Raw genomic sequence first — 13,949 nt, forward strand, 5'->3', positions numbered from 1 at the left:
CCCTGTACACCACTACTTACCACACTCACGCCCCCCACCCCCAAAACCACTGCCAAACCCCACAGGGTCTAAAGAAACATTTGTTTGTGTCCCAAAAATGTATCTCTTCAAAGTCAAAGTTAACAGAAAAACACAACTAACTTTACATTGTTTTACTATCTAGAACTGTTTCTCTTCATGTTCTTCAACGTTGGTGTATTTAGCGTTTCATGAAGCTAATGTAAACTCTGCTGTGTTTCCTCTGCCTCTTTCTGTCTCAGGAGGGGGCCTTCGCTCTGGTGTTTAAAAGCCGTCATTTCCCCAGAGAGGCAGTTTGCTCCAGGTTTGTACCACACACACACACACACACACACACACACACACACACACACACACACACACACACACACACACACACCAGGCACATTTGCACACACACTTTTTAACAATTTGGTCCAGTGTGTGTACAAAGAGCCAGACTCATGGGAGAGGAGTCATTCTTGTTATTGCAACTCTGAAGCAATCCCAATTTTGAATTTTGGGAGATTTTGATTTAGTCATTGTGGCTTATCTTTGCCAACATCCATTTCATGGGATTCGTTTATGAACCTGGACCTGTGTTGGTTAATTATGGACAGTAGAAATGTTTTCTGTATGCGCGTGTGAATGTGTGTTAGGTCCCGTCTTCCTGCATGTGTCAGTACAATCTGCATCTTAAGACCCAGGCAGAGACAGGCCGCAGAGCTGAGGTTTAACTCAGGTTCCCCCTCTCCCTCCTGGGCCTCTGGCCTCTGGACTGCTGCCTCTACGCAGGCTTCTCTCTGTGACTCATTAACGGAGAGATTCAAGAGTTTCCTGTTTCTGCTGCCGGGAAATGACCCTGCCACAAAGACTCATAGTTAATCACTTCACATCATTTTTTTATTACTTTATACCTTTCCTGGTTCAGTGGGCAGTCATGGATCAGGGGAAAGGCAGATCGCTAGGGCGGGGAGTGAGAGTGGAAAGAGGGCAACAGGATGAAAGTGGGTCTCGTGTTTTCTGCGGGCAGGTTGCCTAGCAGTGCCGATACCTGCTATTTGGCCCACCTACAGCTTAGTACACTTTGGCATCTCATCTGTCTATTGTTTGCCTGTAGTTTCTGAAGCAAAGATATCAGTGTATTGCACAGCTTTGGCTAACACAATGCAGTTGTGCGGTTAAAATGTTGAATAGTCAGCTTTGTGTCCTAGGACAGAGGGATGAGGGAATGTTTGTAATTATCTAGTGATGCTAGTCACCACCCCACCCTTTGTCGTTAATCTTCCTGTAAAACTTTCTCTCTCTTCTTCTCAGCTTCTCTTCCTTTAACTCTCTATGTATTGTTCATCTTTTCTCTTTCTTTCCACCTGTCTTTCTCTTACTCCTTTATTTTCTTTCATCCCACAGCGTCTCTTCTTTCCGTCATTCCCTCCCTAAGGGTGAAATATATTGTATTGGATAGCCACCACATGTTTCTGTTTGCAAGCCTTCCCTATTCAAGCCCCACACCCCTTCAAACAACCGACGGTCTTGCGTCAGCGTAGCCGGGCCCCAGAGAACAGCCAAGCAGAAATCATAGAGAGGTCCAGATGGAGAAAGACAAGAAACAAGGAGAGGCTCTTTGGACAGCGTTTCTCAAGGATTTGTGTCATAAGTTACTCGCCATGAAGAGGGTTGTTAAGATTTACTGTTTGAACTGTGGTCACAATTATAAGTGTGTTAGGGTTTCATCTATTTCATAGTCTTGTCACACCCTACTCCTTCACCTGTTAAATCCATTTGGTCACACCTTCTCTGCCTCCACAGCCAATAGGAGAAGCCCACATGGAGTCAATGAGGAAGTATAGTGACTCTGTCTAGGAAATGTGAGCAAATTCAAGAGGATAGAGACGAACCGAGGATCAGTTTACCTGTCTTATGTTTGGGATTAGGAAGTTTAGAAGAGATCCGGAATAAGTAGGGGGATGTCTGAGACTGGGACAAATCCAACCTAGGATTGAGTAAAGAAAGATCAACAACTAAGGCTGTAACAAGGAAGACAAAGTCAGGGATCAGGGTAAAACAGTGGTGATCAAGAGGAGCAGTTTTGTTTGAATAATAAAGCACAATAGGAAGTCCGGGTTAAAATCATTCATACTTTTACAAAGCACCATGCAACAGTGTATGTATCTGATGTTGGGCTGAATGTGCAAAACCCTAATCATCTTCTTTCTCCCACTCTCCATCTCTACCTATCTTCCTCTTTGCCTGCCTCATTCTCGTCCTGACAGGAGAGGAAGTCCGTTACTCATTGGTGTGCGAAGCGAGTATGAGCTTTCAACTGAAGACATCCCCATCCAGTACAACAATGGTGAGCTCTGTTCCTGTCTCCATTTGTCTTTTTATCCACTTACAATGCACCCTACATCTCTGAATGCTCACACACAGACATAGGTAGAAACATAGAGAGAGTTTTCTAAATGTATCAGCATACTTCATTTAATAACAAATTTAATTATCTATAATTATCGGTTTAGTACATTTGGAAATAAACACATTTTTTCTTACACAGCAAATAAGTATAATTAGAACATATGGACTTAAATCCAGACCGACCACTCATACAGGAAGTTGTGAAATACTACATCGAAAGCGAACCTTTTTTAAACAACTGAAAATCACTATTCTTAAATGTATCACTTCATATGATTGAACAATTAGAGAAACCATTGCTTTATTCACTTTTCACATTGTCTGGTTTTTAAAAGGATAAAGCAGGCAAAGACACATTTCAAAACACATTGTGCTATTTCTCAACACTGTCTGACTGCTGCCTTTTAACTCACAGCCCCATGTATTCTTTCCTACTGAAGTTGTTGGTCTTGAAATTGGTGATTATTTATTTTCATTTATTTTTTAAAGAGAGTCAATGCTTTCCTAAAACAGCTGGGCTGTGTTGTTTAGAGACACCTCAAAGAGCAGTAAATGTTAGTAGGGGACTATTTTCAGCCAGCTGGACCATGCATGTGGAATCGACTCCAAATAAACTACGCTGCCCGTGTTTTTTGCAAAGAAGGAACATCCCGGTTCAACAGTGTGGCTCATTGACGTGTTTTTAATAGCTCCCAAATGGAGAGTTAAATCAGGCTTTGGCTGCACAGAGACGTGTCAGTTTGTTTTGTTCTTTTTATGAAAACTTCAGATTTATACAGGTCTGCAGAAAGAAGCGTTGTACAGTAGCGTTAAAACATGTATCCTATCAAGGGAGATTCTTCTCCTTTCCTTCTCCTTGAAAGACTGCGTATAGTTTATATGTTCTTACTTCTTTTTCAGGAAGTAGGCTGACAAACACCACAAGTGACGCTTTTGGCTAACTTAGAAGTAGTACAAGATGTTTTGTAGCTTTGTTATTCATTGTGCAATAATTATGTTTAAAAACCTTCTTAGAAATCAATTTCCCTTAAAGGTTGCTAGTTTGTTTGTGTAGTGGCCGCGGGTAGTGGTCCTTTCAAAACTCAAGTGGATACTGGATAAAGAAAGTAGTTTTCAATCCTAGAGTTAGCAGAAATGAAGAGAGTTAAAGACAGAGTTTCTCTTGTAATCTCTCAGATAGGCTTGTTACAAAAAGAATCTGTCAACAATTATAACAAAATTGTACATTTGCAACAACCTGCTTGTTTTGTTGTTGAGTCTTGAGTTTGAGCTGGAGTGGAACTGTGTCCTCACTTTCTTATCTACTCAATATAGCTTGAGGGTTCAAGCAAGAGTCTGAGTACAAAGTCCAAGGGGGGTGTGTCCTTTTAATGGTGGAAAAAACTTTTCCATTTTATTTGTCCAACATTCTTCAGTTAACATGATTACTGATTTCACTACGAATCTTATTTAAAAAGTTAAGTTGTTTAAACAACATATTAAAATAGCGCATCTGTTAGAGCATTACTCTTTTCTTCTCTTTTTTGTATTTCACGACATGACAAACCTATTTAGAAGTTGAGTGAAGGAATTCAAGTCATGAGCACATCTTGATTGTTTTAGTCACTCAAATTCACTGTGCAACCTCTGACCTCTGACCCGTGTCTTTCGACCTTGTAGCCCTCTTCAAGGAGGGAGTCCAGGAGAAGAACAGCCATAATCTCGCTGACTGCTCCAGCGACATCGACTCAGTGGGAGATGGCCGAGCTGTGGAGTATTACTTTGCCTCTGACGCCAGGTGGGATACTAATATTGATGCAATTAGTCAAATCATTGAATTCTTATCTGTCATGTGATTATAATATGTTATGTATTTTTACATGTCTCTCTCTTCCATATCTATCAAGCATTCATGACGAAAGATAGTTCAGGACCTTTTATAATCACTACACTAAAGGACATCTTCATGTATTGGTCTTCTCTCTCTCGTCACAGTGCCATCATTGAGCACACCAACAAGGTGTTGTACCTGGAGGATGATGACATGGCGGTGGTCTCCGAGGGGAAACTCTCCATCCACAGGTTGAGACGGAAGGTCAATGAGAATCCAGTGAGGGCAATCCAGACCCTGCAGATGGAGCTGCAACAGATCATGAAAGGTCAGACAACGGACACAAAGACTTGAATGATTGCACGAGTGAATGAATGCATTTATAACAGGAAACAGACGTGTCAAAACACTGTTTAGCCTAAAGAAACTATCCGTCCAACTTCAATCATACCCAGGAAACATGGTCACAGCAGGAGGTGTGCGCCTCATCTTGGTTATCTAGTCTAAACAACCCAATGCCTTCAGCCTCGAGCCTGCGTCAAGAAAACTGAGACAGAACATTTTATAACCTTTCCTGATAACACAGGGTGGGACAAAAAGTAAGGGAAAGATTAGTGACGGTTCACTCCAACGCTGCAGAAACACAAAACAATTCAACAATTCTTTCTCTACTTCCAGTACTCTGACAACATGCATGGAGTGCTACTGATCCGGTCTAATTTGTAGACCAATACTTGCTCGCCCTCTGCTGGCTGAGAGGGAAAACAGCAAAGACCCTCCCATGTGCCTCTGTGTTCTGTCTTATCTCTTGGGGACATTCTGCATGCCCTCATTGTGTCACAATGGGTAGGGACCAGATCATCTGATGTACATATGTGCTCCTTTTTTGCAGGTAACTTTGATGCCTTCATGCAGAAGGAGATCTTTGAGCAGCCAGAGTCAGTCTTCAACACAATGAGAGGACGGATTTGTTTCGACACCAACACAGGTGAATAGAGATCTTGCCATCCTTCCCTGCCTTTTTGTAAACATAATAAATGTACAGTTCCCGGATCCCATTTATCAATATTGGCAGGCACTCATTCAGGATGCAGGATCTGCAGTATATCCTTCTTCTTATTTGTCTTTGAACGTGGAGTCCTTTGAAAGAGGGTGACCAGAGAGTGAAGCATATATTTTGCCTTATTCACATTTTACTAATGTAACTTTCCATCCATTTCCCCAGTGATCCTCGGTGGGCTGAAGGATCACCTGAAAGAAATAAAACGCTGCAGGCGGCTCATTGTGATTGGCTGCGGCACTAGCTTCCACGCTGCTGTGGCTGTGAGTAGAACAATCTCAAATTATGATAAGCGTGACAACGATCATTCACTAATAAAAGTTCAACAACAAATAAGATGATGCATGATGATTATATGATGATGATTTCAGACAAGACAGATCCTGGAAGAGCTGACGGAGCTGTCTGTCATGGTGGAGCTGGCAAGCGACTTCCTGGACCGCAACACGCCAGTCTTTAGAGACGACGTTTGCTTCTTCATCAGCCAGTCAGGTAAAAATAAAAATATTTGTATGTCTGTCACTTTGCGTCTAAGACAAATCTGACCATGAAACTGTCTTGTCATTTGAAACCGATTGACAATACCCTCATCTTTTTGTGTTTTAACCATACAGTGGCATTGTAGTTCTGTAATTCTGCATTAAAAGCATTTCTGTATTTATTCCCTCTGCTCCTTTAGGAGAGACAGCAGACACCCTGATGGCACTTCGATACTGCAAGGGTCAAGGTGCTCTGACAGTCGGTGTAACCAACACCGTGGGCAGCTCCATTTGTAGAGAAACAGACTGTGGAGTCCACATCAATGCTGGGCCGGAGATAGGAGTGGCTAGCACCAAGGTATCATTTATACATGCATCCCATTGGTTTATGAAACCTTTGTCAGAATCTGGCAAACACAACTCTCTTTAAATGCTGTATTCTATACAAATTTCCGTGTTATTTGTTATATATGCCACAATGTTCAGCATGACTTGGGGTTAAATGTGTGTCTGTTGTGTATGTGATTCAGGCCTACACCAGTCAGTTTGTGGCCCTCGTCATGTTTGGTCTGATGATGAGCGAGGACAGGCTCTCCCTCCAGCAGCGAAGATTGGACATTATCAACGGTCTCCAGATGCTACCCGGTCAGTCCCAAAAAAATCTGTTAATCTCGCAAAGCCTTCACAGTCTCAACATGTCACAACAAACAATTCATCATAACAATGGCATTGCAATATCTATTTAAAGAATTGGGGCGGTAATACAATTTTTATCTTGTAACTTTCAAAAATTATATCACACTCAAAATCCGAGTGTAGAGAGGCGAGAGAGAGAGTCTGAATAGATAACAACATATTAATGTTAAAAGAGGTGTTGGATTATTAACATGATATGTGTATTATGAACTTGAATTGCAGATAGACAGAAGATGTAAATACTACATTTAAAATGTTTATTAAGTAGAGTTACACTGTGTAACTTTACTTAATTTACAAAAGTGTTATCAGTTAAATGTACTCAAACTAAGTACTCAGTATGCAGAATGGCATTTTGTTATAGTAGTTTATAAATCTGCCAATTTGACAAAATACTGGGTTGATTAGTACAGTACTTAATCATATCATACAAGCATTGAATGTGTTGTTAGAAGTAACTAGTAACTGTTAGTGTTAAATACATGTTGTGAATTAAACAGTCCGATATTTGCCTCTGAAATGTTGAAATGTAGAGGTATAAAGTACAAACATGTCAGAATTGTAAAATATGGTACTTAGTTGTTGCATAATTTACATGATATGTGTATTTTGAACTTGAAATGCAGACAGACAGATGATGAACCATGTTTGACCACCACTGACAAGTCAAACTAATAATATGCTGCATTGTTTGTTTAAAACATGTCCTCTTAATCTCACTGTTACCATAACACTTCCATCTCCCCCTCATAATCCTCCAGACCTGATAAAGCAGGTGTTGGCTCTGGATAAGAAGATCAAAGCCATCGCTGACGAACTGTATCAGCAGAAGTCTCTTCTGGTCATGGGCCGAGGTTACCACTACGCCACCTGCCTCGAAGGGGCACTGGTGAGTTGAGAATGCCACAGTAGACAATTACTGCAGTTACCTATAATAACATAATGAAGCAAAGTAGAAACCTCAGATTACACATCAGCAGAGTTGTTGGAAGCACTTAGATCAATTATTTTAAATTCTCCATTACAGTTGAAAACACTACATTTCAAATGTTTCTTAAGTAGAGTTACACAAGTGTTATCAGCTAGATGTACTCAAAGTAAGTACTCAGTATGCAGAATGGCATTCTATTATTGTAGATTGTAAATATTCCAATTTGAGGTACTTTGACAAAATACGTTGGGTAGTACAGTACTTAATCATAGCATACAAGCATTCAATATGTTGTAAGAAATAACTATCGAACGTTAAATACATGTTGTGATGTAAACAGTACAATATTTGCCTCTGATATGTTGAGATGTAGAAGTATAAAGTACAAATATGTCAGAATAGTCATATATGGTACTTAGTTCCTTTCCAGCATTGCATAGCAGAGTTGAAGTGTTATTGTTCAGGATATCATTCTAAAATAGTTTTGTTCTTTTTACTCTCATGCAGAAAATCAAGGAGATCACCTACATGCACTCGGAGGGCATCCTGGCCGGGGAGCTGAAGCACGGCCCTCTGGCACTTATCGACAAAGAGATGCCGGTCATCATGATCATAATGAAAGACTCCTGCTACACAAAGTGCCAGAACGCTCTGGAACAAGTCACTGCCAGATCGGTAGGTCCTGATAAAACACATATTACTGCAACCCGTAAGCACTGAAGCACACACATTTCACTGTTCTGAGTGCTTTGAAGGTAGCTAAATTAGTTGGCTGACGTTCTTGACCTTGACTCTCTCTCTCCATCAGGGTCGGCCCATCATCCTTTGCTGCAAGGACGACACTGATATTTGTAAGAATGCCTACCACACCCTCGAGTTGCCTCAAACTGTGGACTGTCTGCAGGGCATCCTCACCGTCATACCCCTGCAGCTCCTGTCCTTCCACCTGGCCGTGCTGCGAGGATATGACGTAAGTAGTCAACACAATTTTCGATTCAAGCTTTACATAAAAAATATCGCTGAATTTGAAAAATAGTCACCTTAACTTGCTTTAACATTAGTTTTGAGCAATAAAGTGTTGCTCTTTATCTAGCGTATTGTTTGTATGCTAATGTGATCACTGAATTGAGCCCCAGAAATGAAGGATCATCAAACAAACAATGACAAATTAGTTCATTATCATGTGAATTTTGAAAAGGTCAGTCGCTAGTAACATGTCAATACCATGCAGTGAAAATGATAGCGATGAGATATAATTGCACATGAAAGATGTAGGGCTTTTTTGTCAAAGTGCTTCTGTTTTATTGATTTGCACATGGCTTTGATAACTCTGTAGTTCAGACATGAGGTGTTCTTCAGATTTATGTTGTTAATTTAGCAATAATTATGAACATCAGAGTATAAATTGTTATGCCAGGTTTGTTACCATGGCTGGATTTTTTGTTTGTTTTCAAATGTATGGAAGGTTTGGTTTTACATACTGATAATCTCGTTCTCACCTTTCATTGCTCTCACCATTTGGGATAATGTCTTGACGTAGTTTACACAGTTGACATGTGTAATCAGTTCTTATCACGAGAACAAGAACTTGCCTTTGACTCAGACATCAATATTTACATTGTGCTTTTATAATGTATCTCTTACTTTATGAGTGCTTATCTGTCCTTTGTACCATCATTTGTTCTCCACCTTTTCTAGCTTGTCAATTTGTTTTAAGGATCACCTATTATGCAAAATCCACTTTTCCATGTCTTTTATACATAAACATGTGTCCCCTCTGTGTAAGGAGATTCTGAAAGTTTCAGGAAAAAAGATTTGCTCACTTTCTGTCCTGATCCATTTATATAAAAACCTTTCTGAAAATGAGCTGATCAGATTTTGGCCACTTTATGATGTCATAACGATTTACCTTATCACCTGAATCTCCTCCTAGAGCACCATTGTGTTCTTTTTAACCAAATATCTCTCAGAGGGGCGTGGGGAGTGGCACTTTTTCTTCATCTAAAGTGAAGACACAGAATCAGCACTGTTGAAACAGGCCTGAAACAGAGGGGTTTATGGGATGCTACAATGCATGATGTGTTTGGTATTTCGAGCTAAACCCTTCAGAGATATGCTTTGTATATATCTGAGACCTATAATATCTTTTGATGAAAAACATTATAATAGGGAACCTTTAACGTAAAAGATAACTTTATGTTTTCTAGTTAATAATCAGCAACAGCACGTAATGTGATTCAACACAATCACGGTTTAGGTTATCAGCTCTAACAAACCGCTTTCTATTTTTGCAGGTTGACTTTCCCAGAAACTTGGCCAAATCTGTGACTGTGGAATAATTACAGTTCACAAAGCACAGGAGAGCTGAAAGGAGGCTCATCGATATACAGTGCAGTTGTGCAATTTCTTCAGTGTGTGTGTGTGTGTGTGTGTGTGTGTGTGTGTGTGTGTGTGTGTGTGTGTGTGTGTGTGTGTGTGTGTGTGTGTGTGTGTGTGTGTGTGTGTGTGTGTGTGTGTGTGTGTGTGTGTGTGTGTGTGTGTGTGTGTGTGTGTGTGTGTGTGTGTGTGTGAAAAGAATGAAAGAGGTAAACGGTACAATGATTTTTAAAAGAAGAGTAATGTGAAGTCAGACCAAGACACTGCTGAGGATGCGCCAGTGCCATTGACGTCTCACAGAACAATCTATGAAAACAACATTCACACACCTAAAGCAACCATCATGCTGTGCCTTTTTATTATCTCGAGATGAGCCTAAAACACTTTCTGCATCTGAGCAGAAAAATCAATAATATGGTATATTGAAGTGTTTCCAGTTGTGCAATATGAGGACCAAATGTGCATTATGCATGTACACAATGATGCTTGACGTAGTTTATTCTCTTTTTTTTAATGCATTTCTAATGTCTATCGGTGGTGACTTACCTCTCTTTACGTAATGGGAAATGAAGGTATTAAACATTTTTATTCCAGTGAGTTTTTTAAATTATAAAAATCTGTTTTTTCATAAATAAATATTTTACTGCACCTTTATGCCAAAACTGTGCCTTTGAGCCATTATCCCATAATTTCAATATTGTTAACAGCTACTACTAGAAGACAATTCCATATCAATCTGACTTTCACATTATACTTGATTATTTTATTATGTTTCTGCTCCATTTTGTTTGTTATTATATTTTAATTTAAAATATATATTGTATGTTCATTTATTCAGTGTAAAAGGAGTGCCGGTTCCAAAGTCAGTTCAAGGTACAACATTAACCTTTTTTCATGACTAACTCATTTTCATCATAGGTTGGAACATCTCTGTAGACAAACCTGAAAATAATTTAAACTTTCATCAGCAAATAAATTATACCTTGACCTTTAATAATACTTTTGTTTGTCAGCAGTTTGAATGGGCTTATAATTATTGTAATATTCTGTATTTATCTGATTTATATTTTATATGGGCTTAACAAAGGGTTTGATTTATATCTTTCACTGTAATTGTATTTTCTATGGTATGTTTTAAAGAGAAAAGCAGGCATTTAATAAAAAGATAAAGGATTATTTTCAAAGTCTGCCGTTGTTTTATCTTTTTTCCTTGACCCAGTGTTTCTTCTTTCAAGTAATCATATTGGCTATTATTACTCCAACATAAGCATACAATGTCAATTATTATTCATTTAAATGAATAAAGTGATTCAGCCCAACAGAGATGAAAGTTTACAGAAATATTAAACATTTCACGACAGAATAAATGTGTATTTTAAGACCTCTTCTTCTCTTTTACAACTGCTGGATAGTGAGTTACTAATTATAGTAGTATTTAGAATGCCTTTAATTGTGCATCAATACATTGGTGACATTCAACTGTGAGTGCATACTTTTGAAGTACTTTTCACTACACATTTAGCCAAAGTTACATATTTTAAGATCTGATTTTTACATCTCATATACAGCATCTTAAATTATACATAATGAGGTATAAATGAGTAGAATAAACTGCATGTTAGTGTAATAATCAGACTATTGACTGTTCTACAATACTATTATGAATGGAGGACTTGACTGTGATTGAGTTTTTACCTAACTCATGAACATGATCTGATTACTTGTTACACCACCGATAATGACGACATTTTATCGATAACATCCGGTCCAAAAAGTTTTTTTCCACAAAGTTTTCGAGGAAAAAAAAAAAAGTTTGCACCCACGTAAATAAATGCGCGATGACGTCACCCGCATGCTCGCTCGGTGCTTGTTGTGGCGTCGCCTTCCTCCGCACCGTCCCTCAGTGCTGCTGCCGCTGGAGTTAGCTGGGAACCGGGGGAGGCTCTATCTGTCGTGACAGTCCCTTTTCCTAAACTTTTCCGGGTCTAGGTTGTGTCTGAAGGACGGAGAGAGGGTTTTGTCTGTGTTTTCGATGCATGGGAGTGCCCTGGGAGCGGCGAAGGGAGAAGGTAGGTCTGCCGCCGCCTCCTCCGCTGTCCTCTGGTCCGTCAGAGCGCTTGGTCCAGCCCGGCCCGACTACCGCATTGCCTCCGAGAGAAGTGAAAACCCGGGGAGTGTAGGCCTCGGTAACTTTGTAACCGACCAAAGGCACCGTGATTTTAACCGGTGTTTATGCTGGTTTGAATAGGGTTGTGTGAACCGATCATTCCTGGCTGTGTGAAACCAGAGAGTGCCAGCTGTGCTGCGGTGTGTCATACACGGTGACTTCATACCTTTGTGTGTGTGTCGGTGTGTATTTTAGAGTAGGCGTGCTGCGTGTGGATATTTTTGAAATTCTCAGTTTTAAACCTGGGTAATGCTGTAATAACACAAGGTTGGCAGTATACATAGCTTACCAATTGACCTGCGCTGATTTAACTACATTCATTCAAATTAATGACATTCATGTATAGGCCAAGTATGCACAGGTTATGTGACCAATACCATAGTTGCCATGGAAATAGGTGAGTTATTGTCTTAGGCATGAGCCATATTTCAAATTTTGCATGGTATGTCATAGGCAAGTTTCAGTCTGTCAACAAATAATGTGTCAAAAATCTGAAGCATGTCAAAGCACATTTTGGGCCGAAGGGGGGATCATACACAGAGTACCCTACACATGAAAGGATTACAAGATTGATTCGACAGCAACACATGTGATACTGACATACATCCCTTCATATTTAGCATCCTCTTTGAGAGACTGGTCTTGCACTCAGCAGACCTCTCTTGTGCAGCAGCATGGCTGTAGATGTACCCGCCCCTGTGTGTTTTCTAACCCTGCCACATGAGGATGAGATGCTGAGTCTTCAGGCCATGCTAATCTAAAATCATAGCCAGCTCACTGACTCCCATCCAGCTCCCAACTGAGCGCCAAGGCTACATCACACCCCAAGGCTCACTGGACTGAGCTGGACAGTAGTCATGGTGAGCTGGGCTGAGGATGGTGAAGGTCACTTCTCTTATCAACTCCTTCATAAGAGAAACATCCAAATAGGAAAAAAATCATGCCTTACTCAAGATTCAAGGCTTTTATTATCAAGTGTGCATAGCTACAGTGTAGTTATGACAATCTTAGGTCACAGGCTCCTCCAACAGTGCAACAAAATAAAATAGTGCAATAAAATAAAATAGAATATAGTAGAAATAGTGCAAAATAGTCTATATACAAGTAATTGGAATATTGATATATATAAGTTGAAAACAGATTAATGTTATGGATGTTCTTTCAAATGTATAACTATACATTTGAAGGATCAAAGATGAGAGAAATGTATGCTTGCCTGCCATCTTCACATTCATATCATTCTAAATCATAAAACAAAACCTTGAGAATTGGAGATATAAGCAAGGATTGCATTGTCTGGCAATTGGATGGCGAACACTTCTCATCAGTAAAAACAATATTGTCTATATACAGTGGGGCAAAAAAAGTATTTAGTCAGACACCAATTGTGCAAGTTCTTCCACTTAAAAAGATGAGAGGCCTGTAATTTTCATCCTAGGTATACCTCAACTATGAGAGACAGAATGAGAAAAAAAAATCCAGAAAATCACATTGTCTGATTTTTAAAGAATTTATTTGCAAATTATGGTGGAAAATAAGTATTTGGTCAATAACAAAAGTTCATCTAAATACTTTGTTATATACCCTTTGTTGGCAATGACAGAGGTCAAACGTTTTCTGTAAGTCTTCACAAGGTTTTCACACATTGTTGCTGGTATTTCGGCCCATTCCTCCATGCAGATCTCCTCTAGACAGTGATGTTTTGGGGCTGTCGCTGGGCAACACGGACTTTCAACTCCCTCCAAAGATTTTCTATGGGGTTGAGATCTGGAGACTGGCTAGGCCACTCCAGGACCTTGAAATGCTTCTTACGAAGCCACTCCTTCGTTGCCCGGGCGGTGTGTTTGGGATCATTGTCATGCTGAAAGACCCAGCCACGTTTCATCTTCAATGCCCTTGCTGATGGAAGGAGGTTGTCACTCAAAATCTCACGATACATGGCCCCATTCATTCTTTCCTTTACACGGATCAGTCGTCCTGGTCCCTTTGCAGAAAACAGCCCCAAAGCATGATGTTTC

General features: G+C 39.9%; 2 protein-coding genes across 2 annotated transcripts in view; both read left to right on the forward strand.

The window, feature by feature from the left end:
- gfpt2 (glutamine-fructose-6-phosphate transaminase 2) overlaps positions 1-9,861 on the forward strand; it is a 16,235-nt gene extending 6,374 nt beyond the window's left edge. The window contains exons 7-19 of the mRNA XM_010794698.1: positions 261-322; positions 2,271-2,350; positions 4,072-4,189; positions 4,387-4,550; positions 5,115-5,210; positions 5,448-5,545; positions 5,654-5,774; positions 5,962-6,119; positions 6,292-6,406; positions 7,219-7,346; positions 7,896-8,063; positions 8,197-8,358; positions 9,683-9,861. Coding sequence (XP_010793000.1) covers positions 261-322; positions 2,271-2,350; positions 4,072-4,189; positions 4,387-4,550; positions 5,115-5,210; positions 5,448-5,545; positions 5,654-5,774; positions 5,962-6,119; positions 6,292-6,406; positions 7,219-7,346; positions 7,896-8,063; positions 8,197-8,358; positions 9,683-9,727 — 1,515 coding nt within the window. The 3' untranslated portion in view covers positions 9,728-9,861. The remainder of the gene's footprint in view (positions 1-260; positions 323-2,270; positions 2,351-4,071; positions 4,190-4,386; positions 4,551-5,114; positions 5,211-5,447; positions 5,546-5,653; positions 5,775-5,961; positions 6,120-6,291; positions 6,407-7,218; positions 7,347-7,895; positions 8,064-8,196; positions 8,359-9,682) is intronic.
- A 1,759-nt stretch (positions 9,862-11,620) lies between these two features.
- The window catches only part of mapk9 (mitogen-activated protein kinase 9), a 20,963-nt gene continuing 18,634 nt past the window's right edge, over positions 11,621-13,949 (forward strand). Inside the window, exon 1 of the mRNA XM_010794700.1 lies at positions 11,621-11,833. The gene's annotated coding sequence lies outside the window, so the exon portion shown is untranslated. The remainder of the gene's footprint in view (positions 11,834-13,949) is intronic.

Source organism: Notothenia coriiceps, unplaced genomic scaffold (genome assembly GCF_000735185.1).
Source record: "Notothenia coriiceps isolate Sejong01 unplaced genomic scaffold, NC01 NC01_scaffold00037246, whole genome shotgun sequence".
In the NCBI taxonomy this organism is placed as follows: domain Eukaryota; kingdom Metazoa; phylum Chordata; class Actinopteri; order Perciformes; family Nototheniidae; genus Notothenia; species Notothenia coriiceps.